General features: G+C 39.2%; 1 protein-coding gene across 1 annotated transcript in view; it reads left to right on the top strand.

Moving 5' to 3' along the window:
* LOC103182381 overlaps positions 1 to 19500 on the top strand; it is a 94052-nt gene that overhangs the window by 65908 nt on the left and 8644 nt on the right. The window contains exons 12-18 of the mRNA XM_007899380.2: positions 422 to 584; positions 8962 to 9132; positions 10366 to 10494; positions 13695 to 13914; positions 15982 to 16084; positions 17287 to 17466; positions 18805 to 18984. Coding sequence (XP_007897571.2) covers positions 422 to 584; positions 8962 to 9132; positions 10366 to 10494; positions 13695 to 13914; positions 15982 to 16084; positions 17287 to 17466; positions 18805 to 18984 — 1146 coding nt within the window. The remainder of the gene's footprint in view (positions 1 to 421; positions 585 to 8961; positions 9133 to 10365; positions 10495 to 13694; positions 13915 to 15981; positions 16085 to 17286; positions 17467 to 18804; positions 18985 to 19500) is intronic.

Raw genomic sequence — 19500 nt, 5'->3', positions numbered from 1 at the left:
AATAAAATTGGTCATTCACTTCATGACTGTTTCTGTGCGCAAAATTGGCTGCTGCATTTGCCCACAAAAACACACAATCATTCCACTTTACAGTATAACTTGTGAAGCATTTTGGGATGTATTTCTGACATAAAAGGCATTATACCAAATCTAAGAATTATTATTATAACTTTGAATCCTGCTATCTGCTGAATTGTCTGTGCACTACAGAACTTTTACTGTATGTGGCCTGAGTGTCAATGTAGATTATATTTTTATAGTTATTGATATAATAATCCTTGCATTTGATATAGTACTTTATCATGTGATTGACATCTCAAGCACTTCACAGGGTTTTACTGTGAAGTGTAATGACTGCGTATTTGAAGATTAATCTTCCCTTACTGGTGAAATGTTTTTGTTTTGTTTGTTCAAATCGCAGTCTGATGCGGGTGATTCAGGTGAAATTAGTGACTATGCAGATCTAGATGAGATTATTGAAGAACAAGCCAGAGCTGTCTCGCATGCTACTTTGAATGGGGATGAAGATGAGCATGAAGACCCAACAGAGGAAACGTTTACTGCAAGGTCCTCACCTCAGATTGGTAGGTAGAATTTATCCCCAATGATTGCTGCAGGGGAATCTCACACATGCTGTCTCAGTATCTTGTTGAAGAAAAAAGGGTGTTAATGGGATTTCTGTGTGCTATTTTCTGGTTACGCTTTTCATGGCTGGATTAAGTGCCAAGTCATAGCCTAGTCTCCTTTGACGAAGAACAGAGCTGAGGTAAGAATCATTTGCTACAGTTATACTCTCAGGGATGAAACAAATTCCCTCCTAACAGCACAGTGATATGGAACAGGAAGTCAGGTTTACCTTGTTGGCTCTGTGTCATTTGAATTGGGCTGAAAATAATATAGTTTTTGCGTTCTCAGCACAAATTCCTTGGTATATGAACACCAAAGCTACATGTTTTCTTAGCATTTATAAGGAGTCCTTCTTACAATTGAGTCTTTAATAAAGTCAAAACCCATCACTAAAATTCCAGGCTGTCGAAGAGACAGCTCAAGAGATTTGAAGTGCCCTCAGGGTAGTGAGCCTGGTACATTGATACTGTTTGGGCATGAATCTTATTGTTCTTTCAGCTGGTGTCATGAGCAAGGCTCCAGTGCGGATCACGCTCCAGTTATAGAGGGAGAATATTGTTCCAGTGTACAATTAGGTCAATTTAGTGGGGGTATGTTTCATATTGTGGAGTCCTGTCGCTCAGTGGTTAGAGCACTCGCTTTGCAAGTGAGAGACCTGAGTTCAATTCCAGGCAGGGCGAAACCTTGGGCAAGTTTCCTTACTCCACACGCCTAATAAAAATCCCTCCAAAAACCCCAAACAATAATAAATTGGTCTTTTACAATCTACGACTGTTTGTGGGACATTGCTGTGCGCAATTGGCTGCCGCGCTTGCCCACAAATATACAGTCAATTCACTTTACAGTATATTCTGTGAAGTGCTTTGGGATGTCCTCCCGACGTGAAAAGCGCTATATCAAATGCAAGGATTATTATTATTATTATTATATTTATCCCATTGCAAGCCCCCGATGATAGGGTACCAGCTGTTTACTAAACAAATTAGAAGTAGCCAGTATCATGCTAATCAGAAGAATGTGATTCACAAGTCAAAATTATGATACAGTGGACATGGCTTCAAAGACTTCAATAAATGGCAACTCAATGCAAGAAAAAGTCCCTCAGGATGGATTATATTTCTTCTCCAAGGAACCCCAGTTTCCTCATGCCAGCCCGCACCACATGGATTATTGTTCTTTTTGTTTTGGATTAGACCGTCACTTTACACTGGAGATATGATGCTTTGTGTAACCAACCCAGAAGTGTTTAAATTTTTTGTGGGTGTGCTAGATTCATGCTGGTATCCAATGCACAATCCCACTGCATGCTAGGATACTTGTCTACATAATAATTATTGCACACAATAATTTCCTGACCTCATTTGCCCACCATGAGCAAAAGGGAAGCAGAGGCTAAGTATTCCCCCACATTAAAAACAAAATTATCCAGTATCACTGTGGTCTGTTTTTGCGTAAGATACTGAACGTGAACAACTCCTCAAGTGCGGTGGCCTAGTAAAGAAAAAAGGAACAGAGGAACAGGAGTAGGCCATTCAGCCTTTTGAGCTTGTTCTGCCATTCTAGTAGATGATGGCTGATCTGTACCTCAACTCCATTTTCCTGCCTTTGTTCCATATTCCTTGATACCCTTACCTATCAAAAATCTATCGAAATATGTTATACTAAGAAAAATCACATCCTTGACTAAAACAATCTTGTCTCATACAGAAATCCAACAAAGTTAAAGAGCCTATTGAGTAGCCACAAAAAATAAGGATCATGGAAAACACAAGATGTTGTGTAACAAATGGGAAAGCATGTTCCTGTGTGGTGATTCTGGAGACAGCTGTGTGTGATACAGGCTTGTGTGTGGTTTCCACTATTATGGTCTTTCAATATTGACTGAATACTTGGAAAAAGAATGTTAGATCACTTTAGCTATGAAGCATTTGATGAAATGTAACGAGAAGGTAATTGATATCTTCCTCAGCGTCGGAGTCTCCTGATGGCAACAATAGAAAAAAATATTGAAGATCTACAAAAAAAACACGGCTAAAGTATCAAGTTTATTGAGCTCAGTATCTGCACTGAAAAGACAAAGTGCAAAACCAAAGTATTGTGCTATCCACAAGCAAAGTCATTGGAGACAAGACTGAAAATGTCACAGGCATTTCCCAGAACATGAAATGGGAGGTTAGAAGATGGAAGCATTTTTTTATACCCACAGAGGCTTGTTAGATAATGGAATGATATTCAATGGCTGGCATAGCTGAGTCAGAAAGAGCATGTGAAATTAAATGAAGATAAAGTTCGTGAGTGTAGGGACAGAGCAGGGGAATGGAATTAGGGAGCTCCAGTGGGAAAGCAACAACAGCACGGACATAAGGGGCTGAATGGCCTCTTACTGTGCTGTATATATTCTATAATATTATCAATGTTGTCAAGGAAAATGACAATTGGGATTGAGGAAGTGTGTGAAATGCTAAACAAAGGCACTGGAAAAACCACTGCAGAATGTAAACTCTATTTTCTGTGGGAATCTCCTGTACGTCCTGCCAACTCGCAAGACCTCACTGTGACCAGAGATCGCATCAGGGGAGAAAAGGCTCACATGTTGAATGACATTCCTTCCCTGCAGAAAACACAGTTTTCACACTGTAAGGCATTTTACAATGAGAGGTGCCAGGAACACAGCAGTTTTTCATCCCAAATATCAAAATGCATAACTGAGGAATTAGCATGCAGCTGGATCCAACTGTCACATAAGCCCTACAGTAGTCCATCTGCCACATAAACATCTTGAAGCTCGGGGCAACATGACAGCACTTGTAGCTACACCATTTTTAAAACAGTTTGCTCTGATGTACAATGCATTACATTGGTCACATATTGTGTGTCAGTCTGGCTCAGTTAGTAACACTCTTACTTCTAAGTCAGAAGGTTGTGGATTCAACCCTATATCAAGACTTAGAATTGTATAGTCATTGCACTCCCAATGCAGTGGTGGGGTTGGAGATATATTGTTGGAGATGCCATCCTTCAGCTGAGGTATTAAACCAAAGCCCCGTCTGCCTGTTCAGGTGGATATTAAAGATCCCATCGCACTATTCAAGAAGAGGAAGCTCCTCCCAGTATCTTGGTCAACAATCTTCCAAATAAAATTGGTGATTCACTATATGGCTATTCATGGGACACTGCTGTGCACAACATTGGCTGCCATGTTCGCCCACAAAATACACAGTCACCCCACTGTATAGTATGTCCTGTGAAGCACTTTGGGACACCCTTCTGATGTGAAAGGCACTCTATAAATGTAATTTTGTTGTTGTATTATTATTTTATGAATATTATAAACAAACAAGGAACAGAATTCCAAGCTCCCCCATGCCTAAGTACATGCAGAATGCAAAGTGTAATGTATGAGAAAAGTGGTAACAGGTATATGATAATACTGCTCTCACATACTCTTCACAGCAAAGTGCTCCATTTAATTTGCCACCAATATGAATGACTGCAGATCATATTCATTTCAAACAATCTACCAATCACATCTGCCCCAGTATTTCAGGTTGCTGTGACCCAGCACAAGCAGAGTTCTATGTCTACTGGTACAGGAATTTTCTACACGTCTTCACCATTCATGCTAATCTCCAAAGTGATAACTGGAAATTAGCAAAGAGATTAATTCTTATTACTCCCTACACTTGGCTAGAAATTCTGGCATCCAAACCTAGTCTTCTGAAAGCCTCAACCTCTCAGCCAAAGTAAAGGTCTGTCCAAAAAAAACATTCTGATACAAGCGTAGAGCAGTCAACAGCTAACAGCAGAGCTGATGGAAAAAGCAGATTAGTCTCTCTGTGGTTACTCATTCGGGTCACTGATAAATTGTTAGCTCCTTGCAAACCTTTTGCACAAAACATGTACAGATGAAAATCTTTGTATACTGGTGCCAAGATTGGGATATAGGAGTGCTGAAATGTAATATGCGATACCACAACAACATATTGCATTTATATTATATTTATATAACATCTTTAAATAATATTCTTCACCTAGGATAACATCTCGGTGCACTGAAATCATATGACATGCTATATTTTTGCAACCCTACTAAGCAAATAGTCCAAATATTGTACTAGCCTATCACAAAATCAGCTCGATGCGGAGGAATAATTCTGTTGAGATATGTTTAATGTCCGTTTTCAATTATGTACTCCTATTTGTGGGGAAATTCTGTAATCTCTTGGTGGTGTGTGAAATGACACTGGGAGATTTGACCATCATTCATATCCAGCCCTGTGATATGGGGACAACATAAATTTATATAATTTTCCTCCCTGAAACTGATGGCCACCATAGATTTAAGTTGCTATCTTAGAAAACTTTTACAATTGTCTCATACTTTGGTGAATGTCGTAGAATTCTATTTGTCTATATCTCAAGTTCCTGCCTTAGTTGCTGCCTGAGTTCCTCTGGAATTGATGATAGCTTTATGTTGCTCCTCAGGATGTTTAAGAGAAGACATTCATTCCACTGTGTCAGTGATTTTATAGTACTAACAGTGCCAGACTCTTGTCGCTGCTGTTTGTGTCATAGGAGAAAAACATATTGAGGGTTTCAATGTACAAAGTTCATTCACTCGTCAACTGTATCTTGGTTATAAGAATGTACGATAAGGAGAGAACAGGAGACTGAGAAAAGACCACGCAGTCCATTAATCCCGCTCCTGCCTACACATCATTACAATTTTCACTGCATCGACCTTTCACAATGTATTTAACCTAAGTAAGATGTATAGTAGCAATTTGAATCACTAAGACATTCCATTGAAGCTGTAGCTATTATGTGCGTTCACCACAGTCAGATGAAACTCCAAAACAAAGTATCTGGTGACCTGCTACTACTTGAAATGTAACCAAGCACTACTGCCTAGAGACATCTCTGCTGAAAATGATGGACACTTTGCAGAGATTGTGCTCGACTATGCGCTGCTTTTCATTCATTCCTCATGTGTTACTGTTGCAAGTATAGTATAATGAATGAGGAGGAATAATGTGATGGTGATTGCTTTTTGTGTGTCATCTGGTAAGCACAGAAACACACGGTATGATTAAGAAGAAAAAGAAGGAATATTCCTTTTATTTGACATTCCTGCCAGGACGAACTGTAGTGACTGTATACTTTGTAGGCAAAACACCTAAACGTTCGCACAGCAATGCCCAATTTTATCTTAATGACTGTTTGCCAGGACAATGGGTGAACTTCCATTCTCTTTTTAAATACTACCAAGATATCTTTAATGCCCACCTGAACAGGCGGATGAGATCTCTGCAGGCAGATGGGACATTGGTTTAGTGTCTTATCCAAAGGACGGCACCTCCAACAATGCAGCACTTTATTGGAGTGTCAGCCTAGACTGGGAGTTCAAAATCCCAATGTAGCGTTTGAACCCTCTTACTCAGAAGTCTGTGAGTGCCAGCAACTGAGCCAGGAAATTAATAATAATAATAATCCTTGCATTTGATATAGCGCTTTTCACGTCAGGAGGACGTCCCAAAGCGCTTCACAGAACACACTGTAAAGTGAATTGACTGTATATTTGTGGGCGAACGCGGCAGCCAATTGCGCACAGCAATGTCCCACAAACAGTCGTAGATTGAAAATGACCAATTAATTATTGTTTTGGTTTTGAAGGGATTATTATTAGGCGTGTGGAGTAAGGAAACTTGCCCAAGGTTTCGCCCTGCCTGGAATTGAACTCAGGTCTCTCACTTGCAAAGCGAGTGCTCTAACCACTGAGCTACAGGACTCCACTGTACCACTGTACTCCACTGTACCAAATTACCTAAGAATAAGAGTAACCAAACTGAACTATGGGAATTTGATTGTACCTGGAATAAAATGTGCATTCTCTGCACAGAGTTAAGGGGGAATGTACCCTGCACACCTAATCCAGGAAAGTATTAGATGCAGGTTGGCAAGAGCCAAGGTTTGGGAACCCCAGTGTACGTATTGGAATTTAACCAGCTAAGGTAATCTTGCCACCGCTTGTCCACCAAGGACAACTCTGCCCATTAGGACTCTGGCTTGTAGGGCTAACAGGACCCAATTGGAAGAATCCCTGTCCCAAGTGACTCATCCACTTCTCCAATTCCTGCTGAAGAGCAACGCTTGGCTGGTTTGTCACCAGCAGTGCCTTAATTACTGTGGATCTGCTGACTCAGGGAATGGGACTTCAGAGACCACCATAGAGAATCAATTCAATTCAGGCATGTGGCCATGGAGAAAATCAACTCAGCTCCAGAGAGACCCCACTTCCCCAAGGAAGATAATCACTGGATGTGAATTTTTAAATAAACTTATATACCACATAGAATTCTTATGCATCTCCCTTTCTGAAAAATCAAAAGAGATCTTGCTATCTGTACATTTATGATTTTGTATTTCCAACATTCATGGTTTTTTACTTCCTTTCCTTTGAAGGTAACATGCCAGTAATTGTTATTGGCATAAAGTGTATGCATGAATAGATGATGGGGCATTGGCAAATGAACCTTTATTAACATTATTTGTTGTGAGAAGCTTCCTGATGACTGGAGGCATTCCAGTAGTGTTTTTTTTAAAATATTTTTAATATACGTATCTCACCACGCACCTCTTATCTTAAGTACTGAAAATTGTTTTGATAACATGGATTAACTCCCACTGTATGAAACTGCCTGTAACAAGATGCTGGAATGCTGGTGATGATATCACAATACTAGCAGGAAATTTTTACGATCTTTACTCTTGCTGTCGTACACGAACAGTGAATTCTGCGATATCAACTCTAGATATTCTATAATGTTGAATCTCAAGTAATAATAATTATGATCCTACAGAAGGAAATCAAATCTATGTAAACATCAGTCTTGTGTATTGCAGGCAAACCAGTGTTATGAACTGTAGTAGGCAGTGTTTTGATTGTAAGTAACCATTTATTACAAAGCATTTCATAGAGTTACATAGAGATACAGCATGGAATCAAGTCATTCAGCCCAACTAGTCCATGACAGTGTTTATACTCCACACCAAGCCCCCCACCATCACTATTCCTCTCACTTATACACCTCTATTCCCTTCTCCCTCATATACACATTAAGTTTTTCTCTTGAATACATTGATTCTTTTTACTTCAACCATAGTTTCCGGCAGTGAGTTCCACATTCTCACCATCCCATTCTCACCATAAAGTCAATTGCTATCAACAACAAAATGTTCTGCATTTGGGTCCTTGAAAACATATTTTAAAAAATTGCAACAACAAGAACTTGCATTTGTATAGCGCCCTTCACACCGGATGGCATCTCAGAGCACTTAGCAGTGTATGTATGCAATGCCCCTGTGGCATTATCATTTGAGGTGTTTATGACATTGAATGAGGAGGGAGGAATCTAATATTTGCAATTTTATAAAAGAGTGGGAAGCGCAACTTGTATTCTTGGCTCACTACTGCTAAGTGGGCGGTCAAACAATTTGGAAATTTTCACCCATACATAATAAAAATTGTGTTTTTTGAAATTTCACCTAATTGAATCCCCTAACTGTCATAACATGAAAATCTATTTGAATAACGCAGTGCATCTCTTTTATATGCACATTTATTAAAAGGATTTATTTAGTAATAACCTTTCCTGGGCAGAATTTGCAGTATTCCTTATCCTTATTCCTTATGTGTTCCTTATCTTAATTAGAATGAGGATCTCTTTAAGGAATCCCATAAATACTGCTGTTCCCATCCTCAAATTCCCTGCAACCAGATACTCCCGTTCAGCTTGCTATTTGCTGTTTTTCTAAAAAAACAAGAAACCAACCTGATACAGTCAGTTTTCTGATGTAGATTGAGACCATATGAGGAGTTTTACCTCAGGGATTCTCCTCCAAGTTAAACCTCTTAATGTGGACGTAAAACCAGGAAATTTACAACATAAAGTCAGTTTCTTAACCCTAAGTGGGCCAGATGATCAGACAAGCCAGCTGTGAGAAATTGGTGACCAGGAACAAACCATTGTAAACATTAGACTTCACTTTATGGCTGCTTATGGGACATTTCTGTGTCTATTTGGCTGCGTCGTTCACCTACAAATAGACAGTCATTTCACTTAACAGTAAGTCCTGTGAGGCGCTTTGAGAGGTTTGGATGTGGTGATAAGATGCTTTACCAGATCCAAGGATTATTATTATAAACACCTCAAAATATGTGTAGGTAAAGTCTTCATTAGTCAAGATGGTATTAGGAACAAATTTAATGTGTTCCTTGTATTAATGAGAAGGAAACCTTTAAGCAATCTCACATGATTAACTTTCTGTTTACAGACTGTGCTGAACACAGTGGACCAGGGAGAACCACGACAATGCAACACGTGCCTAACACTGAGCTAACAGCTTCAGACCTTACCTTTCACCCACTGACTGAGGAATACATCAAACTGTACTCGAAGATTATCGAGTTTAAAGATTACGTCAGCAAAATATTGTTTGAAAAGGGTAAATGTTGTCCAGTGCACAGTATCACGTTGTAATTATTTTCTGCAAACACTACAGGCTTTTATAATTTGACAGCGTATCATTTTCAAAACAGTTTATTGTAACCAATATACTGGATTAATATAGGGTCTTCCGTGCACTTATCTAATCTTTAGATGGAACAAATGTATCTACGTGCAGTTAGTGAAACTAACATGAAAAATTGAGGTGGTTATCTATGTTTCTGAATGTTTAAGCTTGTGAATGCACACTTTATAATGGCTCTTTCAACACTGCTTTCAAAACGTTAGTGACAACGAACAGTAGTTTCTTTAATACATTGTGGATTAAGATGCTTCATGAGTGAGTAACACCAATCATTGTGTTACTTGTTGCAACTCATAATTATAAAACATTCCATGTAGTATGGTGGATAAAGTGGTAAGCTATCAACTAAACAAACATTACAATGGCCCAAATCTTGTAACTTATGTTTGTATTGTTGTTTGCTTTGAGACTCTTCCACACAATACTCTTTGGAGCAATACTCTATTGCATCAATTGCATTCTCTTAAACTTGCAACTGCTGACTCAATGATCGTTCTGCATGATACGCAATTTTTAAATTAAAATAGTATATTGTGCATAAAAAATATACATTTGACAAGAATACAATTTCTTATTTATAATATAAAATACCCACCCATCCATTGAGATAAAAAAGATTACTGGTTGATCTTATGTCTTTTTCTCTACAACTAAACTGAAGCAGACAAGGAAGCATACAAATAGATGGTTCAGTTCTCAGGATATCCACTATGTTGTTAGGTTAAATTCCCCCCAGAATGGTGCAACTCGCCATATTAGTGACTCTACTTCAATCACAAGATCCTGTTAATATATATGTATTGCAAACATATATATGTATGTATAAACAACTTGTGCTTTGCTCTCCCTACCAATAACTTCCCCTGGACCACTTAACTGTGATTGCAACTCCTTCTCATTTTTTTGTATTCTATATTTAAATCATGTAGACCGAGACACGTCGTGCCCATGTGTATTAATCCCTGAGGTATGATGATTCATTTTAAGTGTGATACATTCCCTATCTGTTTTGTAACAAGTTTTTAGATAAATCTCTCAGTTAATATGTGGGCAAAAGCAGTTTGTGTAGGAGAGGTTATACTACTGTAAAGATTACAGAAAATATCAAACAAAACCATTAATAATATAACCTGTGAATCATTACAGAAATGATCTCTGCTGCTCAAGCATTTCAAGAGATTGCAATGGTGAGATACAGCCCAGATGTGGACATCTTAGGCCAAGTTTGCTCCATGGCCAGTAGCAGTCAGCGTATCCTAAATGAATTCTTGACAGGTAGGAGTATACAATGGCACAGAGCCATATTAGTAGTGCCTAGAGGAAGGATCTGCCAAGCAAGCCTCCCCGAATGCTAACTGCTTACTGTAATCACAGATCATTTATTGTCAATGAAAGCAAGTAAGATATAAGTCCAGGACTTTGACTTTGTAATTTATTATACTTTTCTGTGTTTATTTGAAGTTGCGTTTAGATCAAAAGGCAAGACTAAATCGATTGTAAACGCTATATTCCTCCATTGGGAGTAATCGCTTTTAATTACAGCATGTACTTACCATTGTATAATATTCATCATTTGTGATGTTTCACTGAGTCTTTGAAAATTCAGCACTCAGTCAGCTCAGCCTCCAATAATAACTGTCTAACAGCAACATTTTAACATTGCGTTCAGATATAAATTGCAAAATTCTTTATAACTTTTTCTTAAACTGCTGAACAAAAACCTTCATTGTTACTTTAATTGCATACAACAGACTTATAGCTTGCTACTTGGAATTAAAATGGCATTGGAAGTGTAATACTGTTGCTGCAGGGCATCTGAATGTGGTATGAGAGCAGTCATTGATGTCTTCGGTGGAGAAAGAGCCTGCCATCACCTCTTAGGATCAATGGAGACAGCAAACAACAACAACAACATTTCATTTATAGAACACCTTTCACGTCGGAAGGACATCCCAAGGCGCTGGACAGTTGGGTCGGGACCTGAGCAAGGGGGAAATGGTCAGGGTGAGGGAGGGAAGGGAGGGAGGGAGCGAGGAGGGGGTAGAGAGTCGAGCGGGAAGCTGAAGGCATGGTTGAAGAGAAGGAAGTAAAGAAAGAAGCCAAGCAGATCCTACCTCCCTACAATACAAACCAACTCACAATCAATAGATTATGGAACAAACGGTTCAAACTAACATGCAAACCTGGCTTCCGAAACTGCTTTGATCTGGTGCTTGGTGAAAGCGATTCTTAATCAAGTCAGGCTCCTTTGAGATGGCCCTGGATGATGCTGTAGTGTAGATAGTGTTGAGTACCACTGAGCTAGCACAAGGCATTCAATTCTTGAGCAGCCTTTACTTTGGCTGAGGTATGATGGGAGACTGAGGAGCCAAAACCGTCTTCCCCCTCCTACTTCAGGATGTTATGGCCACTTGTTCCAGTGAGTAATCTCCCTGGCACTAAGGTCTAATTGGTGGAATTCATAAATGCACAATCCTGTAGGAAGCTAGATGTGGTTTATACCAACATGCCTGAATTCTGTTTAGTTGCTGATCTCAGCCAAATTCTTACCAAAAGCCTCCTTTGCCTGCAATCCGACCTCACAGAAATTGGAATGAGATCGCTGTCCACAATCAGTTCCAGCATGTTGACCCGAGACACATCAGATTCCTGTAGGCTTCTATTTGAAGCCTTTTACAAATCACCACAAATTAAATCCACTGTCAAAAGGTGCCTTCCAGAGGAAAACAAACCAAACGTCAGACAATACAAGCTCAAAATGCTGCTCAATCATTCAATATTGTAACATTGTAACACTAGGATGTTTGGAAATAAACTACACTTGGGATCATTTATATAGAAAATAAAATAATAGTTATTTGTCACTGAATTCTAAAGCACAGATTTTTTTTGATGTGTTCATTGGAAGTTGAAATGGTTAATAGCAAACTTGATAATACAATATAAGTCTGTTTTCAAAAGGATTTCCAGTAGCAAGGATGAATAAAACTCATAATAACATTTTGTTTTTCTTTCTGCCTCTACTCTTTGCTTCCTGACCCTGCTCCAGCTTCTGCACTTTGCTTCCAATTCAAACAATTCATCCTGTCTTTCTTCCCTGTTCCCTCTTTATTAGTAATATTTTTCCATTCACTGAGGGTTTCGTAATATCATTTCTGACCTTAAAGCTATTGTACATCTTTTAAAACTGAGGTCATTATTCTGGGTAAATTTTGTCATCGTTGATTGAAAAACATATTACTACTTATTTGAAATAATACCCACTGTAGCGGTATAGTTTGTATTTCTCTTACAGACTGCCAGTTTCTATATGTTTATTTTCCCCTCCAGATGTTTTTGCAATTGATCTATCGCTTGTCAAAAATCAGCCTTTTAGCAAACATTATTAATATGCAGAAACACAGGTCCAGGCAAAGTTTACTCTGGATTTTCCATGATATCAATGTTCAATGAGGTCCCATCTGCCTGTTCTGGTGGACATTAAATATTCTATGGCACTATTCGAAAAAGAGAAGGGAGTTTCTCTCGGTGTCCTGGCCAACAATCCTCCAGATAAATTTGGTCACCCACTTCATGGCTGCTTGTGGGATATTGCTGTCCTACAAAATGTACATTCACTACACTTTACAATCGTGTGGAGGGCTTTGAGTCATCTCAATGACATGATAAGTTGCTATATTAAATGCAAGAATTATTATTATTACTACTACCATGAAGTGGACAAAATTATTCTTTAATAATAAAAACAGAACTTGCTGGGAACACTCAGCAGGTCAGGCAGCATCTATGGAGAGAGGAAAGTGAGTTAACGTTTCAGGTCGATGACGTTTCTGTTTTTTCACATTTCCAGCATCTGTGGTATTTTAGCTTTTGTTTAAAATTATTCTTTATATTCCTTATATTCAAGTGTCTGAGGAGTTGATGCAAAAGGCAGGATCATTACATTTTTCACAATTTGGCAACATAATAAATAATAATAATCCTTGCATTTGATATAGCGCTTTTCACATCGGGAGGACGTCCCAAAGCGCTTCACAGAACACACTGTAAAGTGAATTGACTGTATATTTGTGGGCGAACGCGGCAGCCAATTGTGCACAGCAATGTCCCACAAACAGTCGTAGATTGAAAATGACCAATTTATTATTTTTTTTTGTTTTTTTTGGTTTTGGAGGGATTATTATTAGGCGTGTGGAGTAAGGAAACTTGCCCAAGGTTTCGTCCTGCCTGGAATTGAACTCAGGTCTCTCGCTTGCAAAGCGAGTGCTCTAACCACTGAGCTACAGGACTCCACATAAAGACTCAAAGACTTTGTTAAAGTGATTATGTTATATTTATAAGATTTAATCAAGGTAGCTAATTATTCTCATTTCACAAGAAGTTGACTTAAGTTAAATAAAGTTGAAGCAACTGACAAAACATGTTACAATTTACTGTCCATTTTGTTTTTTCTACTGCTGTACTCTTGACTCAAGTCCTCAGTGCCTTGTTAAACACAGAAGAGAGGGAGTGTGCTGTATCATCCTTTGATGGGTCATCCCGTGAGAGAACAACCATCAGTTTCAATGCCTCTGTACAGGATAAGACCAGCCTGAATTCCTTTCAAGACATTGCAGAGAATACTGTTTTCCATTCCAGAGTGGAGTATGCGGAGAAATCATCTCAAACCGAGTTTCAGGATAAAATGCAACAACTGTAAGTGTTTCTTAAAACAGGTTCATAGACTCAGTTATTTAATGAATTGTTGAATAAGAGATATCCATTCATTGACATCCTTTACTGCTACTATTGCCACTGGCTGTGTTTAGCTAAAGACACAAAAGATTAGTGAATTAATCTTTTTCTATACTCTCCGGTTTTGGGTTATTTCAAAGTAATTTCAGATGTGTCTGGGATTTAAATCTAATCTCGTATTATTCCCATGTAAACTTTGGAAATTGGAGAGTATGACAATCAAGCCTCCTATCCAGCTAAACAGTGGTTTAATTGGCAGTCTGCAATCATCTATCCAGCCGCATCCAAACAAGCAAGAAACAACACCTTTACACATTGTATCCATCATGCCAGCGTTTGATGTGTATGGATGGTTTGTTTTATGAAATTAAAAATTGACGTGGAGTAAAAGGTTAGTCGTTCTGCTTGCCTGCTCTCCCAGCTGGAGGTACACTGCGATGTCTGCAAACAGCAAACGTGGACATGATTCAAATAAAAATAGGCAGCAGCCTCCAAAAAAATACATTTGGGAGGCTGGTTTGTGGAGAATGTATAGAAAGATGCCCTTTGCAACCCAAGCCAAGGTTTGAATTCAATCTGAAGAGATGGAGTTAGAGGGTGAAAAATGCAATGTTTCATAACTGATTCAGTTTTATCATACTGAGAATATTATGAAAGATTTTTTACCCCAAGGTTGCCTCTGATCACTAATACGAAGCAAAATGAATTAATTTTCACAATTTTAATCTAGTTCTCGATGGAGCACAAAGTTGTCCTCATAGTTCCGTGCAGTTTAATTCTGTTTGATCAGTCTTGTTCAGGAATCTTGAGGGGAGGGAAAAAGAGATGTGCTTTTCAGTTTGCATTGATAATTATTTTCCCGGAAATGCAGTGGGAACTCTGCGTGGAATCTGGACTATGCTTCTGAGCCATACTTTGATTCAGTGCAAGGTGACATTGATGTGTTCTGTTTCCCGCAAAGAGCTCAACAGATGAATGCTCTGTACTTGTGAGCCACACAGACTGAGAAGATCCTCGGTTTGCCCTTAATCAGCTGATCTTGGGTACTCAATAAGTTACCAGACTGATTGAGGCTAAGACATAGAGATCCCATGAGTCAGTGTGACCCATTTCCAGTTACCAGAGAGGGTTACTATTTGCGAGTCCTTGTCACAAATACCAAAGTTTCAACCCTAATGCATCAAACCCAGAGCAATGTCGGTAAAGGTAATGGAAGAAATTATTCTAGGAACCCAGTTCAATGCATATTGTCTTGAAATAAATGAACAAGTGACCACAGCGAAGAACAACAAAACAGTAGTATCTGGTGAAAACTGCTTTGCAATAATATATTAGGGTCAAAATGCAATGGTTTGGACGATCTTCCCAAATAGTATCTCAGAGTTTCATGCCTAAATCTGTTGAAGTTCATTAATCTTTGTTTTTATTATGTCTTCCCATTCAATATCTCTCCCTGCTACAGTCCAAGCTCACCTCCTGTACCTCTCCCCCCTTCCCCAAGAATAAACATCCGAGACTTGAGAATTTGCCATTTTGGAGCCCTGTAGTGTATTGGTTAGGGCACTCGCCTCACAAGCGAGAGCGCCCAGGTTTGATTCCTGGCCGGGGCATAACCTAAGGCAAGTTTCCTTACTCCACATGCCTTTATTTACAAAACAGTGGGAACCCGGTTGTTAGCCCATTTGTGGATTGGTTTCTGAGGGTAATAATCCTTAAAAAAATATTTTAAAAATATTTGGTGACTCAATCCACTACTGTTTGTGGACACTGTTGTGTGCTATTGGCTGCCGAGTTCCACTTGCAAAATATGCAGTCAATTCACTTTACAGTATATTCTATGAAGCGCTTTGAGACGTCTCAACGACGTGATAAGAAACTATATCAAATGCAAGGATTATTATTATTATGGTGCTGTGTGCTTAACAGTTCGGTGCACCAACACTTTGTACCACACAGTTGGTGATGTGGTTTCAAAGAGAATATTGCTTCAGCTTCCAATGAGTGTCAGACACATTCTCTCTTGCACAGGCAACAGCAATTTGATGAGAAGACTCAGCAATATGAAGAGGAGAAATACCGAAACAAGCAGCTTCTCATCGAGGCCAAGGACCAGATAACTTGCCTGCAACAAGTAAGTCATAAAATGCTTCACAATGACAACAGTTATGTATTTGCTATTCTGCTTGTTTTACTTTGCTTTTCGTGCCTTTACACCAGCATTTTGAAATCAGGCAAAAATAAATGGGTGGTGGATTGAGCCCTGTAGGTAAACACTATTGATGACATGCAGTGGTAAGTCAACTTTACTTGAAAATCAACTCCCCTGATGGTTCAGTTAATAGTCACAGGATCCAGGTGTATACTTAAGCAGCTGCTCTTGGCAGTCAGAGTGCTTCAGCTAGCCTCAGCATCCAGGTAAGGGAAAAGCGAATCAAGCAGTGATCCTGCTCACTATTACTAGAATATGCCCATGTGTAGGGAATGGGTAAGGAAAAGATTGGCTTCAGCTGCGATTGCTATAACCTGTCCATTCACTCCTCTCTCTATCCCCCCACAAATAACCTGACGACACACACTGTCAGTGTTGACTCAAAAACATTGGACTTTGGCCCCTATTGATCTCATCCTTTCAGAACACTTGCCATCTTCCCACTACAACAACAACAACAAACAACAATTTGGATTTATATAGCGCCCTCCACGCTGGACGGCATCTCAGAGCGCTTCACAGTAACGGATCCCGGGGCCGAGCCAGGGGGAGGAAGGTGACCAAAGGCGCAGTCGAAAAGGTCTTCAGCAGAGACCTGAGGATAGGAAGAGAGGGAGCGAGGTGAAGGGAGTGAGGAAGGGAATTCCTGAGCCTCGGGGCATAGTGGCTGAAGGCACGGCCCCGAGAGTGGAGCAGAGAACCCGGGGCAGAGGAGGAGACCAGAGCCGGAGGAACGAAGGCAACAGGTATTGTTTTGAGGAGAGAGGAGGTCAGAGAGGTAGGGGGGTGCAGAGGAGTGGAGGGATTTCAATACAAGAATACAAACAAAGAATACTGTTTTCTGAATGAATCCTGGCCTCAACCATGGTTTCTGGTAACTCGTTTCAACTGTTGACAACAGTCTGCATACAGAAATAACTCCTGATGTCTGTTCTTCACATATGTTACCATTGAGAGGATACTTTGCACCCCAGTTTTTTTTTGCAACCATGGCCGAGGCCCAGGAATCCTGAAAGGGAGAGGACTAAATAAGGGGATGTGTAGCCCATACAAAAAACGCCCCTGTTAAGGACTGCTCTTATTCTGATTGATGTATCATCCTAATTTGTATATTTGATGCATAGGAAATGGATGCATTCAGTCAAACAAAGATACCACAGGACACAACAGAAGGCTGCCCTGTAACAGATGAACTGCAGGATCCTGATTTGACTGTCTTATTCATGAGAACAGATGCAGTACATAATACCAGAGTTTTAAGGCAGGGTCTCAACAGGAACTTTGTCTCCAAAGACAATTACAAGGTGATATTGACAAATATCTATGTTTTTAAATGCAATGACTTTCAGAACTTAAGCAAGAACTGTTGAAAAGAAACAAGCATTTAAGAAAATAAACATGAAATTTGGCGCATCAAGTTTGTTCCTTGCATTGACTGTAGACAATTTTTACACAGTGTATTTATTCTGCAGGAGAACAATTTTCTCCCTTGCCCTCAAGGATATCTGAGCAACTGTTCAGGATATCTATGTAGCTTACAATATTTTTCATTGACTGGTTGCTTCTCATAACATTTCCACTGGTCCTGTCAGCTCTGGAAGCATTGTGTTTCACAAAGTTTTTGATAATGATAGTAATAATGATAATAATGATAATAATAATCCTTGCATTTGAAAGAGTCTCTTTTTTGTTGTGTGGACATCTCAAAGCATTTCACGGGATTCACTATAAAGTATTGTAGGCCATTATCTCCATCTAGTCCTCAATCCCATTCCTGATCAGATGCTCATTTGTCTTATTTTTAATTAAGTTAATTGACATATCATTAACTGCTTTTGGGAATCTGTTCCACAGATCCATTACTCTGTGTGTTGTGAATGTGGAGGTAGGTGGGAGGAGAGAGGGAGAACAATTTTGCTTCAATCAAAGCTTGTTTATTTCACATCCATTTTCTTCTAATTTTCCACTCGCAGTCCCAAATTGAACAGCCTGCTTATTGCTTACGTCTTTATTGATACAATGCTTATAAACATCATGTGTTTGATACAACGTTCACATAAGGAGAATGTCACAAAGTGTCAATGGGATATACTGTAAAGTGGAGTGATTTTGTACCTTGTGGGTGAAATGCGGCAAAATTCGGGAACAGCAACGTCCCACAAACGATCGTAATTTTATTTGGAGGATTGTTGGCCAGGTCACCAGGAAAAACACTCTTCTCTTTTCGAATACACTAGAATCTTGTTATAACATAGATTCACCTATAGCACCAGGTGATGTGGACATTGATATTTACTTACCCCAAAAATCCCAAATGCACTCCATCGGCACTTAAAAACACTGGCCGTCAGAAACCAAGTGTCAAGTCATCTGGTCGCAGCCAACATAATTTCATACACCCTGTGCATACACAGTAATAATACAGAACCACTGACCAGCAACTGGGCTCTGTTGTCTGGATTTTGTGAACCCCCACTGGTAGATTTTAATAGGGCTCTACTGTAGTGTCATAAGTCTTTTTTATCGTCCTCTTAACAAGTTTTCAATTGTTGGCCTACCAACCCTGCTTTGTTCTAAATAATTTAATTTTCCAGTATTTGCTCTACTGACATGAACTCATTGTTGCTGACAACTTCTTACAGAATGCAATTCAGAACATGGAAGAATATATTGGCTTACAGAAGAAGAGATTCAATCAGTTAGTAATGCAATATTCTCAGTATGTCATCTTAAAAGAAACAGAAGAAAACATCATACGCAAAGTTGCTGCCTCACAGGATCATCCAGAAGTCTTCAAAAGAATGGAGGAGCTACATGAAAAGGTATTTTATTGCAGTTATTTAACATGACTTTCAAAATGATATAGTCAGGGTATTGCAACTATTTCTAAAACAATCTAATGATATTTAATACAGCTAATAAACTACACCTGACTTTGATTTACAGTTAATGTATTGTATCCTAAATACACAATTAAATATTACAGTATATGGTATATATTCAGCTCAGAATTCAAGAGAAATCAATTGCACATTATTTCACCTTGAAAGAAAGATAATGACACCCTTCATTGTATCATTCGGGCTGAATTGCAGGGTTTCTTAAAGGGATCCCCCAATAACAATTCCAATTTACCAAACGGGCATGTGCCAGTAATCGGTAACCAGAAGAATGCACTCTGAGCCATGGGAATGCTACTTCAGAAGTAGATCAATAAGAGCAGAATTCCTCTACGATGTAGTTAGACATCCAAGCAGGGATTCATTCTGATAACCAGAATTAGAGCACATTCTCATGGGAGAATTAACTCATGGGACTCATGGGAATCATGCTTCAAA

The sequence above is a fragment of the Callorhinchus milii genome, unplaced genomic scaffold, assembly GCF_018977255.1.
Source record: "Callorhinchus milii isolate IMCB2004 unplaced genomic scaffold, IMCB_Cmil_1.0 Scaffold1, whole genome shotgun sequence".
Lineage (NCBI taxonomy): Eukaryota > Metazoa > Chordata > Chondrichthyes > Chimaeriformes > Callorhinchidae > Callorhinchus > Callorhinchus milii.
This window is presented reverse-complemented; position numbering and strand designations above follow the sequence as displayed.